The sequence below is a fragment of the Amaranthus tricolor genome, chromosome 14 (assembly GCF_026212465.1).
Source record: "Amaranthus tricolor cultivar Red isolate AtriRed21 chromosome 14, ASM2621246v1, whole genome shotgun sequence".
In the NCBI taxonomy this organism is placed as follows: Eukaryota; Viridiplantae; Streptophyta; class Magnoliopsida; order Caryophyllales; family Amaranthaceae; genus Amaranthus; species Amaranthus tricolor.
The window spans coordinates 1776083-1797634 of NC_080060.1; the positions used below are offsets into that span (position 1 = coordinate 1776083).

The 21552-nt window shown below is 28.2% G+C and overlaps 1 protein-coding gene across 1 annotated transcript; it reads left to right on the forward strand.

Annotated features, from left to right (window-relative positions):
* The first annotated feature begins 14801 nt into the window (after nt 1–14801).
* On the forward strand, nt 14802–17819 carry LOC130799775 (LOB domain-containing protein 16-like). Its single transcript, XM_057663006.1, has 2 exons — nt 14802–15210; nt 17063–17819. The coding sequence occupies exons 1-2, from the start codon at nt 14929–14931 to the stop codon at nt 17516–17518; spliced, it is 738 nt and encodes a 245-aa protein (XP_057518989.1). The 5' UTR covers nt 14802–14928; the 3' UTR covers nt 17519–17819.
* Nucleotides 17820–21552: the final 3733 nt, after the last annotated feature.

Here is a 21552-nt window from a genome sequence, read left to right on the forward strand (position 1 = left end):
TTGAGGTTCAATTTTTAATTGCTTGCTTTGAATTTCTACTTATAAACAATTAAATGGTTTCCATTGTCAGATTTGATGTCCATCCTTGAAGACAATGATGGAATTCTTTATTTTTTTTTTCCTACTTGAATCTAATGTTTCGATAGTTTTTTATATAATTGATTGTAATTTGTGAGTTTTTGTTTCTTTGATTTAATTTGTGAAAAATGAGTTCTTGAGGGTCTCTCTTGACTTTGGGTTTTAAATTATGAATTTTTTTTTTCAGTTGTAATTTTGAGGTTCAATTTGATGATTTAGGTGATTCTACTTTTGTTATTTTTCATGAGTTTCAATTCTAGATTTTGAATTATGATTCTTTTGCAGTTGTAGGTTTGATGGTTTGTTTAATGTAACGATGAAATTGGGTATTAGAGCTCATGTATCATTGTTTCCATTTTTATAAGCCTCAGAATATTGATCACCATTGAGATCTACGGTATAATATTCTGTAGATAAACGCTTATTAGATAAATAATTCTTTTATTTTGTCTCAAAGTTTACGATTATTTTGAAATTTTGCGATTATTAGAGGTGAAGATTTATATTTTTTTAGTTATAGGTTGTAATGATACATAGTTAAATGACTCATTAAATCATGATTGAAAAAATAGGTGACCTCGAAGAAAGATCAGCAATAATAGTGGGAAAGAAGTCAGGCATACTGGTTTGTCCCATCAAAGGAATAGCATTCCAATTATTTCATGTAGGAAGAAAGCTATGTTAAGAACTTGGTGCTCCATTTGACAAGAGTAAAAGTCACCCAGATGCTCTAACAACCAACAAATATGGTGTTTGTAAAAGGGAATATTTCAAAGGTTGTATGGACCAAAAATGGTTGTTAATAAAAGGAATTCCCTTGTTTACATCTTTTAACTCTTTTAGGTTTGTGTTTATTTCAACAAATTGGTGCATGATTTACAATGTATTTATGATCATCATCTTACTATAATGGCCTTCAGAGCAACAAATGTGTTTTTCGGAATCAAGTGCATAAAAGAGATACTACAAACGAAAATATCTTTTATGGTGTACTCTTTTTCTCTATGGTGATGATTATGTTCGATGATATGGCCGAGATGTCAAAGATAATTGCTAAATTTGTGGTACTCTACAAGCAACACTTCCTATAGTTGTTGAAAACCTTGTATTATTTTGTGCAAATTTTTAAGATGAAAATACTGAACCTGTAAAGTGTAATCAAATTGGTTATTTATAAACCCGTTGCTTATTAATTGAATTGAATAGTGCTCATGTGAATTAAATTGATAATTACTATTGATGTGATTCTTGATTTTCAACCATAGTAGAATTTTTAAATTACAAATAACATATTCTATTTAAAAATTATAATTTTTTTTTGGAACGGCATGTGTCGTAGCACGCGCTATTACAACTAGTAAAAAATATAAAAATGATCTTACCGTAATACATTCAATTAATTTTTTTAATATTTACTTAATTACTTTAATATTAAAATACTCAATTCTTAAAATTTAGTTTTTAATATCTCATACAAGATTTGTTCTTTGATATATTAATCGGCTTAAAGGACTAAAAAACCTTATGCAATGGACTTGTTTGTTAATTAGTAGTTTATGTTTAAATATTAATGTGTTACTAATTTACATGATACAACTATACATTCTTTTTTGAATAGTAAGAAAATACCAAGTAAATTTTTTATTTTGGATAAGATTAAAAAATTTCCTACAGGTAAGAAGAAAAAGGAAAATTTATTTTTTTATATGTGATGAAAATTTAACTCCAATAACAACTTACAAAGACAATGTAATCAACCAATAATTATCAAAATATAAATGAAATGAAAGTGTCTTCCAATTTAAATTTTAAAGATTTTCTTATAACTATGAAAGTTTAACTAAGATTCCGTTATTTAAGGAAAAAAGGTAATGTTGTAAGTTGTCACTTAAAGTTATAGACATTAAAATTGTAATATACCAAATTTTATATAAATGTATCAGGTTGGTTGATTTTTGTTGAGTCTAATTTAGTCGGATTTTAAAGTTAGGTTAAAATTTAATTCATCGTATATGGTTTAACTAAATTATTAAGATATTTTATGAGAATTGAGTCTTATCTCAGTTGAACAAATATTATTTTTTTCCAAATATGGTTTGGAGATTAAATTTCACCTACCCCTCCATAATTATATTTTTTTGTTCTATAATACTTAGTAATATCGAGCACTTATGTTTCCTTAACCTAAAACAAATGTTTTTGGGCCAATTATTGCATACAGAATAATACATTCATGTCTTAATACGGCAAGATTTAAAGATTCCATAGTAGCATAATTACATTAATTAAATTCTAAACAATTAATTATACAGTATACAGATGAAAGTATCCTTAATTATTTTATACGTACAAGGTACAACAACAACCACTCATGTATGTTTTGTTCAACCTTTTGAATACCTCTATGTACGTCCTAAATTTTGTCGATTGTGATCATGATCATATAATTATATGTAGTAGTGCATGCCTCTTACACCATATGAAATCATTTTGCTGAAATCATTTTATTTTTTAATTCAGAGTAAGTTAGGGAATCTCTATAAATAAAATAAAAAAAATAAATTTTTTTAATAATGATACTGATTAAACTCTTATTATAAAGGTGAAAAAAAATTCGTAGTTATTAGATTAACTTATGATTTTCTGCTACAATCATTCTATATCTTACTATATAAAAAATTATTATTTGCACAAATAAATATATATATATATATATATATATATATATATATATATATATATATATATATATATATATATATATATATATTAAGTGAATGCTTTGTATTTTTTTCTTTAAATTCACTTTATTTTTTTATGTAAATTTTTAAAAATAATAAAGGCAAACTCAAAGAATTCTAGGAGAAAATGGATGATTAGATGGATGCTTAATCTTGTTGTCATTATTGGGAATTGTATTTTGTAATTAAAGCAACTTTTAATGTTTTTTTATAAGTGGCTACGTTTGGTCTTATTGACTCACCACTTCAAAAATCATACACATAAAGTTTAAAGAATTCAAAGTTGGTTAGGAGTATTATTATTTATTTTATTATCTTGTAATAATATTACAGTTCAAAGAAATTCAATTATATTTTGAGCATGACCACATATTACATTTTGTTCACATCCAGAAACTATAAAATATTCTTTATATTATTGAGGGAAAAAAGTATAATTTTTAATCTTGTTAAAGATAAAAATGAAGTATTCATCACCAAAATAAATGATACTAAGAAAGTAAGAAAGCAGAGTGTAGTTGGTAAGGCTTGAACTCGTGACTTTCAAGTCATAATCCATACCTAGACTAATTAGAACCTCATATTATAGTGTATTCATAGAAAAATTTCAAATATTAATATTAATATTGATATACTTTTAATGGCTAATACTCGATCATACAATGATATACCCTCATACTTAATTAAAAGTGGAAGGTAGATTTGAACCTGGTTCAACCTACAAAATATATTATATACTCTATTATATTTCTTTATATTTTTTTATATGAAAGCGTTTTGAGTTAAAAATTTAGATGTAATACATATTCTCCTTATATATGATATGGTGTATAATAAATAATCCACTTGAAATGAGAGTAAATGAAATTCAAACATGTGGCCGTCCATCACTTTAGCTCTGATACCATATGTAAAGAAACAACTCAATCAAAGATTAAACAGATGATTGTAGCTTCAAGATATGTTACATGTTCTATTATCAAATTAAATTTAATCTTAAATGAGTTGAATATAAAATTTAAAAATAATTAACTCAAAACATCATAATTATATAAATTTAACTCGTTAATTAATTCAAATATTCACCACTATGTTTTGTTATGAATATGGATGGTGTTTTTAAAAATGACTATATATATTTGTCTATGGTGTGGGAATTTGTAACAGATCTATTCAACGACGTAAGAAAATCTTTTTAAGTTTCGGTTTCTCATGTGAGCCATGTGAGTAAAATGACGAGGTTTGATAGTATGCAATTGAATAAATGTTTCATCGCGTCATCAACTTTTGTTGGTAACAACTTTTCTCGCTGTTGTGTTAAAATTAATATTATTAGTTATATTTTTCGTTATAATATGTTACTTTTCTTCCTTTTTTTTTATTTGTTCACTTTATCTTTTGCATGTTCTTTTAGTAAATTTTAAGTCTTAATAAATCTAAATACACATGATAAAAAATTATATATTAAAAAACTTTACACCAAGATAAATCTAACAAAATCTCACATGAATATATTTTATCTTCAATATATACTTCATAAGTCTAATTTAAATTTGTCTCGCTTAAAGTGAACAAACAATAAGAAACAAATGGAGTATATTTATAGCATTTTTACAAAAACAGAAAGAGTATGCAACATAAAAATGAATTAAATAGACTATAATAAACTCAATTGGTTTAATTTAAGTATTGCTTGGATAAAAAAAAATTCAATGTAGTAAAAGTTAATAATTTATATAACTAAATATAAAATAAGTAAAATAAAAATTATTAAGTTTAATACTTAAATTTAAAAATTAGTTTTATTAAACAAAATTAAGTTTAGTACCATTAAATATATAATTAATAATTAAATAAGAGCATTATGCATATGCTTTTTGTTTCTAATTATTCGGTCCTCTTCATTCTTCAAATTGTCAGTGTAAATTATTATAAGCTCAAAATTCAAGTTTATCTTTAGTAATTTTATTTCGTATATATATTTTCGATCCTCTTATATTTTATTTTTTGGAATCACTTCTAAAAGAGAGTTTTAATTAAAAGGCATGAATATTGAATACATCTTGCCATTATCCTTGGTTTAAAGATGACGAAATAGCAATAAATAGGTGAAACTTGCAGGTTTTTAAAACAAATCCGATGATCCGAAATTTATCCGATCTTGTAACTAAATCCGATTTGAACCGACTTTAGAAATAATTAACAATTATGAAAAAACAATATGGATAGAAAATCCAATTTCAAACCGATTCAAAACACCTAACCTAAAATCAACCCGATGACCCAAATAAACACCTTTACAACTCATGCGATACTAAATTTAACCTTAAGAAATTAATTTAATTGTCTCAATTAGAACAAGTATTACTTTTTAACTTAATTCAAGTAAGAATATGAGTCTGATTCTCACATACCCGATATTAAATATAAAACAAATTAAGCTTTAATTCAGTTGTCCATTCATAAATATTATTGACTCTGGTTTTTGTTCTTTCTTCTCCAATCACTGAATTCTTGGATACATCCATTCTTATTTAATGTTAGTGTTATATACAACATAACTATATCAAGCTATAACATATCCCTAAGTTTTTATGACGGTTTAGATTAATTTTGGTCATACACACATTCCTAACGTAATCGAAAAACCTAAATATTTTAATTATTGCAAATAATGTATAATTTAAAATAAATGCTAAGCTAGATTTAGTATGAACGAACTATGATTTTTATTTTTGTTTGACTAAACTTAAATGGTGAAGTAAAGACTTATACACGGAACACTTTTTATAACTATTGATAAATTTAAAATAATAATCAATTAAAACTTGATTAGGAATATGTCATTTTATTGTTTTTGCTATAATATATTTCCAAAATTGTATAAACTTTTTTATTTTTAATTTGAAATTAATATTTTCCTATATATTATGTCGATTGTGTTAATCCGGTCCACTTAGAAATAAATGTATAACCAATAACAATGATGACCTTGAAAAATTCACTGTTGTCGACATCAAAATTTACTCGCTCACTAAAATAAGAAAACAATGGAATAATAAATTACACTTTTGCTAGAGAGTACTAACTTAGGCACCAAGGAGAGATTTTTAAATATTTTCAAACCCTAATCAAAATTTAATTATATGTGAGAAATATAAAGAATATGACGATGATAAACATAACCAAACAAGTGGGGTCGAACTTTGTACACAAATACACAATGCATGAAGAAGAAGCATAATAACTATATAAATTTTGTGAGAGACGGTCTCTTTGAGAGACCATCTTTAATTAAGACGGCCTATAAAAAAATGTAAAACAAGAGTAAACATTATATTTTAATGAATTGGATCTAAAAAATAACTCTCAAAGAGACGGTTTTTCAGAAGATAGGCGGTAATAAGTATACGATGGGAATAAGTGGAGTAATAAGTGTTAGTTTAGGTTAGGGGACTCACTTAAATTCGTAACCTCATTTAGCCTTGTCCCAATGTGTGGGAGTCAGCTACTAAATTTAAGTTTGAGCACACTATTTATTACTACTACTACTTACCATTCATATTTCCTTTCAACATTTATTTATTACTACGAACAAACATAAAATACATCTCCCATCCTCTTTAAAAATTTCACTTAAAGTATTCTTACTCAAACGTTATACAAATAATAAAGCAACTCATTTTTATAATATGAAAGAATAAATTTTATGAACAAATATTTTTTTTTAATTATCTATCATTAATTAATTTCTAAAATGAGACCTAATTAGTTCAATTAAATAAAATAATGAGAAGAAATACAAAGTAATTAACAAAGCTTCAACCTTATAACAAGTAGTACACATACAATATATATTTATGATCCAAATGAAAAGAAATTTCCTGTCTCACTGAGCGATTATAAAGGAAAAATATGTATGATAGATTGTCGACTTGAGAAGAACCTATAAATAAAAACAAATAGCAAGGCAAGACAACAAATAACATGACATGACAAGGCAATACAACATCAGGGCCGTCTCCGACATTTCAAAGGCCTTGAACAAAATATAAGTTATGGGCCCGTAAAATCTAAAATTACGTTCAATTACAATTTGGTATTTGTAAATATGTTTATCAATGCTTTAATTAGTAAATTACATGGAACCAACAAGTATTAATCATAAATTCAAATAGTCATTCCTTTTAAGTTTAAAGTTTAAACCTAATGTACAAATTTTATTTAACCGCAAGCAAACGGTGTACGTGTAGTCGCGGGTCAAACACAAGGAAATTAGGATAAAAAACTTGCTAATTTCTACTAATTATATTGCTCCAAGAGAAAAAAGTGTTTGGTTGGTTGTTTTCTAACAAACTAAAAATGCAATAAGAAAATGTGATTGAAACTATATAATGAAAGATATAGGATGTTGGGAATTCCCTAAATTCTTGTATGATCAAACTCTCATTAGTGTCTATGAAATGTTGGATTAATTGTGTGATTAAATATGATCTTGTTAATCTCAAACTCTCGCTTTGTTGATTAACTATTAGATTTAGACTCTACTAATTCAATTCTCACACGCTAGTTTTGTTGAACGAATTAATAAGAATATAATTAAAATTTACCCTAAAGCAAAGTTGATCCTAATTTCACACGCTAGTTCTATTGACTAGTTCAACAAAACATATTTAATTTAGGGTCATTGGCACAATTTAACCACTTTAATTCTAATTTCATAGACACTTTTAATAATCAAATCACAATTGAATTGCAGGTTCAAACCCTAACCTTAAAAAATAAATCTACTCACTATTCATGATGGAAACAATGAACACAAACCCTAAGATGTTACTAAACATGATAAAAGATGAGAATGATGAAATTTGCAAGGAAAAACAATAACTAAACTATGAGACAAACAATTAAAAATCTAAGAGACAATAATAAGAACAATATTACTTTTATTAAATGACAATTTCTAGAAAAAACAATTAAAGTTTGACAAGGAAATACTAAACTAATATAAATTTGATAAAGAAAGATTAGACTAATATAATGAGAAAGTAAATCAAAGACAAGAAATTAAAAGCTTACAAGAATTCAAATGGTGTTCAAATGGAGAGGCAGATGAAGGAGGAAGAAGGAGAAGAGGTTTTTAGTCTCCCTCCTTGTGCTCCTCTAAAGGAGGCTTAACCTAAATGCTCCTCATTAACCCCTAAATAAACCCCTAAGAATTTTATTAAAATAAAGATAAAAATAAATAATACAAAATTAAAGTATTGAAAAATGGGCTGCATGGATTCCAAAAGAAAAAGCCTACTTGGCGTCCATTTCCACGACTAGGAAGCCGAGTCGGCGTTTTTGGCTGACAGTTTCTGCAAACTTCAAACGATCGTCATTTCTTGCTCGGTTATCGGAATTGAACATATAATATACCTTTGGAAAGATCTTGAAGTTTAGTTTCTAATGCCGTAAATCTTGAATTAATGCGATCATTCTATCAAAAGTTATGACCAAAAGAGTTGATATGTATCAAATTTCACCTCAAAACTTATGCCTTATAAACACACTTTTACTCTTTTGCTCATTTTCTTTGTAGAACATCTTCACCTGAGCTAAAATTCCCTTATTAAACTCTGTGATCATTAAAAACATAAGAATTATGCTTAAAACAATCAAAACCACTCAAAATCAACATGAATAACCAAAATGAGTAAAGTAGTATAAATCTTCAAAATAAGTACGAAAGTACTAACAATGACCATCATTAATAAGTATAAAATGATATAAATAAGTGCAAATAATTGCACTTATCAAACTCCCCCATGCTTAACCTTTGCTCGTCCTCGAGCAAATCAAGGTTAACAATGAAAAATGAAGGTTAAGACACGGTCTCCAAACCTAGTCTATTTCTTATGCATCCCTTTCCTATACTCTTCTAATCTCCTAGTGTGACCAAGTGTTCTAAGAAAACCATACCACTTTCCCCCATACTAGTCACACACAACAACAAATAATAGTACAAATAGAAAGTACATAAGTCCCTACGCTTCAACCTCCTTATAACTCCTAGAGAACATGGAAAATGAAAGAAATCCTACACTTATTCCTCCAATGTGGCCTACCCAAATACCCACCTTATAGCTCCCACTTCTTTTGTTGCCGGCTCTAAGAACAAATGAGATGCAAAAATTTAGAATCTCTCTTTATCTCTCATTTTGCCTAGGATTTCATTTTTGGGTTTTCATCCTAGCCACTCATTAACTTTTCATTTCTCACTTGTTCACCCACTCATACCGCTCTTTTGCCAAGGTTGCCCTTTCGGGTTTTCAACCTAGCTAGGCTTTTATCTTTTCAAGTATGTTTCCCTTTTTCAATGAACAACACGTACAAACTTAGCTGTGAAAATCAAAGATACAATATAAATGCAGTGCTAAGATTGTACTAAAAATATACAAGACAGAAAACATGGGTAGTAAGAAGGTATTCAGCAAGCCTTATAGAAAATAGGTTCTTCAATAACCCTGGATAAAGCAGATCAAAGCACAGAAAGAGAATGCAATGCTAACTAAAATACTCCATTGATGAACTGGGGTAGTATCGTCAGTTGCATCATTACCTCTTATGACATGAAACACCAACTCTCCTTATGGCTCCCTAAAAGAAAGAGGCTTCCTATCTTAATTTCCTTTTCTCTCATAAAATAGTCTCACTTTGAGCCCATAAAAATTCCAAATTCCTTGTCGACCTCATACCCATCACAACGCAACATCACCACAACCACAACATAATGAAACCAAACAATCACCCCAACTCCAAACAATGTGGCTCAAATAATGGAGCTCTTGGATCTCGCAATCCAAGAACTATTTTGGAAAAAAGAGGATGGGAGCTTTATCTTGGTTAAAAATTTGTAGCTCAGATTACATGCAATGGTTGATAGAAGGTGATATGCGACAATCTAAGTGAGGATGGCTAGGTGCGTTAAGGTGTGATAGTTTAGTGGAGCTAAAATTATAGAGAAGATGGAGATAGGAATAGAAGTATACCTGTGGATGCCGTAGCAAAGGATGAAGATCGATAGCAGCAGATGAACACTCACTCTCCTTTTGCCTAGACCTCCTTCACAGGTTATTGGCTAGCACTCTCAATTTATTTATTTATTTTTTTGAATATGGGTAACAAAAATATAAACAAAATAAAAAACAAAAAGCAAAAATAAAGTCCTAATATAAGAAAGCAATAAAACTAGACTAGAAAAGCAATAAAAATTACAGCTAACATGCGTAGACTCCCCCCATGCTTACCAAAAACATTGTCCCCAATGCTTAACTGCGTAGCAAGGGAACAGAAACAAAAGAAATAGAATCACACATATAAGGGAAGTCTAAAAAAAAGAACTAAAACAAAAATAAAATATAACTAAAAGTACGGGTTACCTCCCGTAAAGCGCTTGTTTAATGTCTATAGCTCGACTGTTGTGCTCAAGATTGGACATCGACAAAGCTCTTAGCATCTTATCGAACTCCTCTGAAAAATTTAAACCAACACAATAGAGGTAGTTCGAAAGAAAAACAACTACAAAAATAAAGGTGAGAGCCCTTTTCAACTTGTCAAACAGTCTAGCGGCATATTCAGGAAAAGCATGCACATTAATACAATTTAGCACAAATGGATCTTTGGATCTTGGTCAAAGAGACCATAACAGGAGAGTTCGTCAATAACATAATTATCAGGAATACAATTAGTATTAACAAACTCTATAGTACTCTTATTAACTGAAGGTGGTGATGCAACCATAAGACACTTTTCTTCCTCGGCCAAAAACAACTCGAGACATGAAGAAGTCTCGAGATGAAGAAACTCAATATCAAAAGTGTTAACCACTTTTAATGTTTCTTCATCATAGACTCCATTACCCTCTAACATTATCTCAAGTGCATGTACTTCACGTTTCCAAATGGACTTGGAATAACACTCCTCAATAACAAAGTTGGGATGGTCAATGGTGGACTCATGCTCAATGGGTGGTGAATGAATGAGGGGAGATGGGGAGACACAATCATAAGAATTAATATCATAAGACTCTATAGCATTAGACACTAAAGACCCTACTTCCTCATCACCAATAAACATGTTATTAACTGCAAAATATTCACCAGGTGACTCCTCAACCTCCTCACCAATGTGACTCTTATAAGATGAATTAAGATCTTTATTGCTACTGACATTAAAATGCATGATTTCAACCTCTTGCTCAAAGGCTTGAGCACAAAGACTCAAAAATTCCTTTAGGTTTCAACATAAAAATCATTAGCACAAGTCATATCTAAGGATTCATACATCATTATAGAAAAAACAATAAATGAGCTATCATAAGACAAATTAATAGGCAAGTCAGAGTTATTAAGGTTATCACCTTGTTCCATTGGAAAGTGTAACTCACTCGCATTACCCTTTGAAGAAAGGGAATCATCAAGCTCAATTGTTACACCACTTGTTTTCTCATTGTCCATTACCAATTGATCGATAATTGCTTTATTACGAGCAAGACTAGCTGATCGTTCAGCCAATTGTTCGTTCCATATTGCTAATTCCTCATCATCATTGATAATTGTCAAGAAATAGATTCTTGAAGTTGTTCATCCTGCAAACACTGAGCAGACATATTGCAAAAAAAATCTCAACGATAACCGTCATCCGTGTCAAGTATTTGACCATCACCCATATAATTGGCTAGACTCCAAGCCTCGTGGTTCAACCCTTCTAATATCACACGGCTTAAATCAACATAGTAAAAAGTGTAACAACAAGAGGCCAAGTATTCCACATAATCTTGAAGTTTAGAGAAATATGCGTAGAATTGCTCACCTTCATATTGCGGAAAATATAATATAGCAATGGATAAAGATGCAGAACATAATTACAAAATTAAAAGAATAATAAATTTACACAAGAAAGCAATATATGCAATAAAAATTAACAAACTAATTATCTGTCACTTCCCCGGAAACGGTGCCAAAAACTTGATGTCCAAATTTTATTTAACCGCAAACGAATGGTGTACGTGTAGTCACGGGTCGAACACAAGGAAGTTAGGACAAGAAACTTGCTAATTTCTACTAATTATATTGCTCCAAGAGAAAAAAGTGTTTGATTGATTGTTTTCTAACGAACTAAAAATGGAATAAGAAAATGTGATTGAAACTATATCCTAATCATTCAATACAAGCTGATAATACAAACTTATTAACCAATTTATATAATTATCTTGTAAAAAATAGATTGAATGTGAATTCATTAAATTTTAATACTCTCCCTATCCATTTAATTTTGCTACACAATACACAAAAAGCCCCCATTTTAATTTAAACCGGATAGCAAAAATATAAGGCCCTCTATAAATCGAGGCCCTGAGCGGTAGCTCATACTGCTCCCCCTAATAGGCGACCCTGTACAACATAAATATTAAGACTCTAACAACATAAGCCAAATGATTATATGTTGATTTAAATTAGAATCTATTATTTTTTGTTAATTTTTTAATATTTCACAATTAAACCTTTCAATATATATATATATTTATATATATATATATATATATATATATATATATATATATATATATATATATATATATATTACAATTTAAGACTATTTATTTAAATATTGTGGTAAGATCGGAGAATACCCTACACTCAACAGACTATATGAATGTAATTAGAAGGAGAGGGAGACTTAATCGTTCCTTTACATAGTGAGAAACAAACCACTATCCCAATTAAGATTTAAAACACTGTATCAATAAAAATAAAAAATAATAAATCTTTAATCTATAACTATTACTAAAATAAAACACTGGTGATATCATCACCATTTATAATTGCTTACGTATTACAACCTCAATAAAAATTTTCCCTCCAACACTTAATGATAATGTCTTTGTTTTTTTGACTATTTTTTTATTTTTGACTTTTATACTCTCATCATTTAATGTATTAGAAAATCATATATATAAATTTTCTTTTCAATTATTTATAAAAAATTTTTTATTTTATTTATTAAATGAGTATTTTTTAGTATATTGGATATTTTGAGATAGTTAAAACATAATATACTTTTATTAGAATTATTTTTGTTATTTATACAATTAGTTAGTTATTAAATGCTATGCTTAATTTTATTATAATTCAGGTTGTGATTATTTTTATGTAAGTCAATTATATTTTTCATAACAAAATTTATTTTTTTCCTTTAGACTTTTATAAAATAAATTTACATACTTTTGTGTTAAATTTGATTTTAAAATATGTTATTAATAGTTATAATACTTTATAATAAATAATATAATTTATATTGAAAAATTTAATAAAAACGTACATCGCATGGTCACTATCTACTTAAATTATTAAATCCAAAAGACTATTTTAGCAAATCCATATGAAACCTATATATATGAGTGACCCACTTCCAGTTACTTTACTACATCTAATCTATTAATCTAAAAGAATAGCAGAAAGGAGAACTAAATTAAAGCCATGAGAGCACAAACTTTTTGCTCTCCAATACATGCTTCATTCCAAGGTCAAAAGTTGCTTGAATTCTCTTTTAATTTTGGACTTGGAATTTATCACTAATCACTAATTATGATATTCTTGAAGAAATCAACACTAAGAATTCCAAGAAAGCTATTAATATATATACTTTGACTAATTATACTTTTGTTTTTACAATAATTATAATATAATACCCAAATATATTCAATCTTCTTATTAATAAGGTAATGAAGCTTGATGTGTAATTGTCTCCCCCATTTTAGTTTGTTTGTTGCACTTTAATGAGTATTATATAAGTTTTTTTATTAAAGACACTTAACAAGTTCAGATAAAGGAAGTAATATTCAGTAATGTTTCTTGAATGGGGTAAATATCAAGTACTACTACAATTCAATATCAAATTATTTGATTTAAATTCAATTTGATTCCATTTAATTCAATTCATTATACTTTAAACTCACCTTATAAATGTTATACTAATAGTTTTTCTAATTATTAGACATAAATGAGTAATACGAATTATTGTATAAGACAATTTCACTAGGAGATCCGTCTCATACATAGATTGAATAGTTCATCTAATACATACTATGAGAATATAAGCTCCTTATTTAAAATTATCTCACAGATAACACAATCTCTCATAAAAATAGCTCATCACTAAATAACTTCAATATGGACCCTTATGGGCCCTAATCCAACCTTAGCTAGCCCTACCATACTTACAACAATTATAAGTTCAATAATTGTAGCCTTGTATGTAGGTCTTAGCTCTTATATAGTAGTGATCTGTTTCTTTGTATTTACTACATGGCATAGAATAAACTAACACGAAAAATTTTTAATGTATAATATAGCAAATTCAAATGGATAAAGATAATACTAATTTATTGTAATTATTCATTAAATATTGACTAAACATACATTGTAAGAACTAAGTAAAACGTTATCGTTTTGACTTGTTTACTTTTACGTCAGTTAATGATAGCGTAAAAATCAGTATTCATTACACGTGGGAGTACTGGTGGCTAAAAAACAAACAAATGACAGCAGTTTCGCAGGTGCGGCGTTCGGCGGAAAAATGAACTCAAAGACACCTTCAAAATCAAACTTTTAATATTTATTAAATATGTGTTTTATTAAATCTAATAGCTTTGTAGATTAGTCCAAACTATGACTAAACCATAAACTACATTAATTACTATTATATCTAATCCATCATACATCATTATATTTATTTAATATTAATAGTACTATTATGATAAGTGTAATCAAAATCAAGTGAAATAGTACTATTAAATTCAAAACCATTACCAAATGTCCCCTTACGACCCTACATTAAGGGCCCCTCTAATATCCTTCTTTTTCCTTCATATAAATTTAATATAAACCCCTTATATTATAAACCCAACCCCACAATTCCTAAGCTACTAATTCACACACCAAACTCTTCCTTATTTTTGCACCAAATTCTAGTACACTCGTGTGCCTAAAACTATCTCTTTTTTTAAAAAAAAAAAAAAAAACTTGTTAAAGTCTTCTCTAAATACCACACTTTTTCTTTAGCTATGGCAGCAGGGGCAGGATCTCCTTGCGGAGCATGCAAGTTCCTAAGGCGAAAATGCGCAATCGATTGTATTTTCGCCCCGTACTTTTGCTCCGAGCAAGGACCGGCCCGTTTTGCTGCTATACACAAAGTGTTTGGAGCGAGTAATGTGTCTAAACTTTTGTTACATCTTCCCGTTCATGACCGTTGTGAGGCTGTTGTTACTATTGCTTATGAAGCCCAAGCCCGGATCCGTGACCCGGTTTATGGATGTGTTTCTCATATCTTTGCCTTGCAACAACAGGTAATCAACTAATTACTTTCCTTAAAAACTTCTTATAGTCGAGATTGAATTTTGTTTCAGTTTTTTCTTGTAGATAATAGACTTGTGAGAACCGAACTCAAGAATAAAAAATAAAAAATAAAAAATAAAAAATAAAAAAAAGCCTATAACCATGAAGCTACCCAACATTCTCTATTGGCTTTTACTTTTGTGAATGATATTTGAGGGAAAATGAGATTTTTTTGTTTGATATGGTCAACTTATAAGTAAATGAATGGAGTAACTACTAACTTTTAGACCTAGCATGTAAATGAAAAATGGATTCTTAATTATCGTATCACTACTTAAGTTAGGATTAGTTTTTAATAGATTTTATTTTCACACTTTCTAATAATAGAGTATAAAATTAATTAATAATGAATTCGAATTATTAATTATAAAATTTAATTATAATTCGATTTATACTATATAACCTAAGAGGTTATAAAACTCTCCCATAATGTCGTTAGCTAGTTTAATTTGATTCACCAATAAAATACTTCTTATTAGTAAAATTCAACAAAAAAAATTAAATCTTTGATTATATTAATTTCCTGATGCATGGAACTCAATTTAACATAATGTATAAACAATAAGATTCTTAGACTAATATGGTCAAATTTTCACATTGAAATGAATTAAAAGTCACATGAATCAATTTAAAAAATGTTGAAAATATTCAAGCTCAAAAATTGCATTGTTCTCTCATTTATCGTCATAAACCTAAGTAGTATAGTTTTCTGAATACATCCAACTAACCCTACAAACTCCAAGAAACATTTGACATTACAGTAATAGTATGTTGCAAATTGCAATGACATGTTGGTTAATGAATTAGTCAATTTTAGATTTTTTTTTTTAGCATAATTAATATGAGCCCGATTCTACCTTATTTTGATGGGTCTAAAGAGTTATAATTCACTTTTGGAGATTTGTATTAAAATGACGGATTACATTATCGGCCCGTTTGGTATACGGTATTAGAGGGCGGTAATGGTAATAAAATTAAGTAATAAAAAATTTGGTTGTTTGGATGCCTTCAATGGTAATGGATGGTAATAAAATAAGGTAATGAAATTACCAAAAAGGGCCATTTTTATTACTATCAAACAACCTGGTATTAGGCTAAAATGGTATTACTGTGGTAATAAAATAAGGTAATGTTGTTTCGAGCTGAAGAAAAAAACGGTAGTGTATGTAATTATCCAAAAAAAATATTATTATTAAAAAAAGAATCATTAGATAGAATGATTTAGATACAATAATACTTTTAGATACAAATATACAATAATGAAACTAAGAGTCATTACCATTTTTTATTACTAACAACCAAATGCAATCAATGAAATATTATCTTCCATTATCATTCTTTAGTCATGCACACCAAATAAAAGAATCTTCATTACCAATTCTTATATCCATTCCTTCATTACTATTGCCATTACAACATTTCATTACCATTACTTCATTACCATCAACCAAACGGGCCGTATGTGTATTTATTTTTTTATTATGTATAATTAATTTTTTATTTATGCAAAGTCTTAAATAATATTTACAATTAGAGGTCAATTAGAAATAATTTTTTTTTATTAACAAGGAAAATGTTACATACGCGATCTAATTCCCTCAATCAGCTTTTAATTAGTTGAAAGCTATTTAATGCATCGGGACAATGCTATCTATTGTTATAATGAACATATAACTGGATTTGAAATTGTTAGAATATAAGGATAATATTCTGTTTTGAATATTATCCTTATTTAGCTTCAGAAATCCCCCAAACTTTCTACATTTCTATACTAATTAATTTAATTTTGTTATGGTTATATAGGTGGCATATTTACAAGCACAATTGATACAAGTGAAGGCTCAATTAGCCAACAATTTACTAGATAACAGGAGCATAGCAAATCAATGGACCACAACAACAGTAACATCAGGGAATAATAACACTTATCCTGGCCTTCACAAGGGAGTTTTTCAGACTCAAATTTGTCCAACTACAAGACCAACTAATAATAATAATAATAATAATAATAATAATAATAATAATAATAATAATAATAATAATAGTTACATAAATAATTCAATATCATCACCTCAAAGTTCACTTGACTCAATTGACCAACAAAATATGAGTCAAGATCATCATGGAATGATGGTAATGGCAATGCAAGACTATGGTAGAGTAATTCAACCCAAATCCGAGGGCTTTATCGGAAAGAAAAGGTCACACGACGATATGGATGAACTTGAAGAACTTGCCTTCAGAATGATGAGAAGTTAACAATTTCAGTTGGAGCAAATACTGTCTTTCTATGGCAATATCTTTTTCGCAGTCTATCCTTTTATAAAAAAATAAAAAATAAAATATCAATAGTGCCGGTTACTCAAACTCTAACTACAGTTTGTTGTTAAAGAAGATATTTAGTAATACAATTTTCCTTTATGATAGACTTTAATTAAAAGATTTATGTTTGTTAGTGGTTTATGACTCCTATTCCACAAATGATTGTAAATATAGAGGAGCCATAATTTATTTAGTAGTATAAAAATGTTGGCATATTATAAGTTGAGACAAACCAAAAAATGAGGCATACTGTTTTTCCTTGGTTGGTTTAATTTTGTTTATTAAATTATTATGTATGTGTTAATTAATTTATCAACATCTTTAATATAAGTGATTGTTTTGGTAAATTATCACAAATAGTGGTGGTCATTTTTGTATGGTTATTGACCTACTATACGTACATTATTGGTAATTGTTATTTTTTATTAATTTTTGTCTTTAAAGTATAATATGAAAATGTTTCATCTGTATTAAGCCGTGACAATTCGTCACATAATTTTCACCGTGGCCCACTCGTGTGGACACGGGAGATCCGTGGGCTTGAGCCTACAAATCCACGAGTCAAGAGCGTTGACTTGCACATACACTTGGTGAGGTTCATCATTTCCCAAAACCATATGGTGGTAGGAAGATTAGCTCACTCACTATATATGCAAGTCAACAACCCACTATTTTATCGATGTGGGATCTTGACTCACATGTTAAGTATTTCCAACAATCTGTCTTTTTAAGTTTGCATAATAAGATTTAAAATGAAATTTTAGTTAAAGTAAATTTAATTGGAGTGTAATCAACGATATATAATTGAAATTAGCAAGCATATAACTCATCGATGAGAATGGGATGAGTTTGTTTTGGCGCTAGGTTTTTGAGTCTAAATGGTTGAATCCTATTTTGTCTTTTATGCTCTCTTCATCTCTAAAAAATTACAATAATTATATACAAAGTTTAAGAGATTTCCCATTTAAATTGTGTATATAATACTAAAAAAAAGAGTTAAAAATAAGTGCATAAAAATAAAAGAAAATAAACATTACCAAACAAAAAAATTATAATAAAGTTAAAAAGAGACATGCTAAAAAAATTTTTATCAACTTCTTAGAGACATAGATACTTCTCATAGTGCTATTAATAGGTTAAGCGTGTGGTCTCATTCAAAGTTTTCTTATCCTTCCATTTTCCGTCATTTTAAATTATATATAAGAGTTCTTAGCTTTTTAATCTAAATGGTTTAAAGTAAAATAGAGGTGTACTTATTTCAAACTATAATAGATTGTGAATATTATATGTAATTACATTACTCTTCTATCTCTTATATGTAATTACGTGAGAATTTTCTACCATAATGTAGCAAATTTTAAAAAAAAATAAAAATAATTATTAAAGTTTGAAAATTTTAACTTCTACATATATAAATAAAATATTTTTGTTTAAAACTAAGCTAAATAAAACATATTAATAATTTAGTATTGATCGTGTACCGAAAAGAAAAAGGAGGCTTAGATAATGATTGCTTCAATTTAAAAATAATGAAAGTAATTATTATTGTTGGGATGAGTTATCCCACATCGATAAATTAAAAATGGTGTGCACGCTTTATAAGCTATTAGAGACCTTCTTCCCATTGCCATATGGTTTTGGGATGGTATATATCTCCTTGGCTTATGAAGTGTGTGCACTTGTGTCCCCCCGTTAATATGCTGGCATTCACAGTAAGTCCAGCCTAATTTAACATGGTATCCGAGCCGATGGTTCGATCAACAATTTAAAAATGGTAGGTTCGAAAAGAATGGCGTTCCTACCCTAATTGATTACTCCCACATGCGAACTTGATGGGGGTTCGCATGTGAGGGGGGTGTTGGGATGAGTTATCCCACATCGATAAATTGAAAATGGTGTGCACGCTTTATAAGCTATTAGAGACCTTTTTCCCATTGCCATATGGTTTTGGGATGGTATATATCTTCTTGGTTTATGAAGTGTGTGCACTTGTGTCCCCCCGTTAATATGCTGACATTCACAGTAAGTCCAGCCTAATTTAACAATTATAACTTGATCACACGTATGTCCGATCTTGATACGTTTCACCCTTCCATGTGCTTTTTTCTAATCACAACTCTAATATATATTAGCTGTCCATATAATATATATGTATTAGCAAACCTTAAATATACTTTATTTATGGAAACTTCTTTTCCTAATTAATAATATATTTTGTGTTGTTTGTGACTTTCTACGGGTTATCGATTAAAAAAAAGTCTTAATAAATATAGTAAAAGTTATTTCCATCCTAATAAATCACATGTTATATCAATTATATATTACTCCCTTTGTTTTTAAATATTCTTTTCATTTATTTTTTTTTCGTGAAATCCAATGCAAATTTTAAAATTAAATAATTTTAATTATGAGTTTTTAAAAATTCTAAAAAGTTAATATAGAGAAAGTATACATTGAGACGAATCTAACAAGATCCTACATGAATATATTTTTTTATAGATCGATGAGAAATCTTAATTAAAGTTTAACACTACAATTTATAAATTCTATTTCAAGAAGAACACGTGAAAATGGAAGGAATACATGATAAATAAAGCTTATTGTAAACTCATATTTTAAAGAATTTTTTCTAAATAAGCTCTTATCAATCACATTTCTAATTAATCATATCTAGAAATTGCACTATTTCTACGGGTTAAAATAATGAAATTACATTAATTAATATCTCAAATTACGGATTAATCTATTTGTTTCACATTTTCTTTTGTTGTTATATTTGGAATCTTATGTTTTGCAAAAAGTTTTTCTAATTGACTTGAGAAAATAAATAAAACAATTTTATTGGTCAATTAATGGAGGCTTGTAAGAATATTAAATATATTTTTTATAAAAGTTTATCCAAATAACAAAATAATAAGAATTTAATAAATTTGATGTAAAACATTTCATCTTTACTTATACGCTTTAATTATCATGTAAGATACCAAACAGAGTGAATATCGTAAAATAGAAGGTAGAAAAGAAGACAAAAGTTAGAATAGTGTGCTCTTAACAAAAGGCCAAAATTCAAAAGGGTTAGCATTAAGGTGGACCCCAAATTAGCCTTGAGCATATATGTTTGAATAAATAAGGTTAATTAACCCAAAATGAGCCATCTTTGTAGTAGTTTTAATAAGTAATGTGATCAAATTTGGTGTAGTAGATATAGACAAATTGTCCCCCTAATTGAATGCACAAGCCTACATCAAACGTCAAGAGCTTCGCCACCTTCTATTTTTAAAATAACTTGTAACTTTGACTGTCCATTATCAAATTAAAATCAAAGCTTCTTTTGGTATAATAAAAAAAATTCATTCCTATACCTTAAGTTACCATAATTTGTTTTAAATGACCTAGGCTCAAGCATTTTTAGGTAATATTTGGATAATTTGACCGAAAATTCTATTAATATTGAAACATATAATATATAACATGCGATATAATAGCCGAGTTGAGTGTTCATCCCACCCTATACGACTATTCTATATTTGTCTTCGCTTTAACCTTCAATTTAATAACTATGTATGTTTCAATAAGTCTAACTTAATTATAAAAACTTTCATTAAATTCTAATAAATTCATATAAAGTAGTTAATTAAGTTTGATAAATTATTGTGAGTCAATTCAAATGTCTTAATTTTCACTTTAGTTCGATTAATCAATAAGTTTTGAGGAAACGTGTTGCTCTCGCAACTCGATTAATAAATTTTATAAGTTTATCTTAACAAGTAAAACAACAAATCAATCTCGCAATATACTATCTTTATCTTATGGTATGTATATGAGATCTGTTTGTCTTGTGTTGTTTGTTGTTTATATTTGGAGGTCTTTTAACTTTTTTATACTCTGATTATAGTTTATATAAGCGAAATAAACTAAATATAATGATGATTATAATATATAGAAATTCTAAATAAAACAAAATATATTAT

Bases quoted from the DNA above. Each gene is read 5' to 3' on its own strand.
- LOC130799775 (XM_057663006.1), top strand. From the start codon at position 14,929: ATGGCAGCAGGGGCAGGATCTCCTTGCGGAGCATGCAAGTTCCTAAGG. The intron at 15,211-17,062 runs GTAATCAACTAA...ATGGTTATATAG, and splicing joins TCTTTGCCTTGCAACAACAG to GTGGCATATTTACAAGCACA.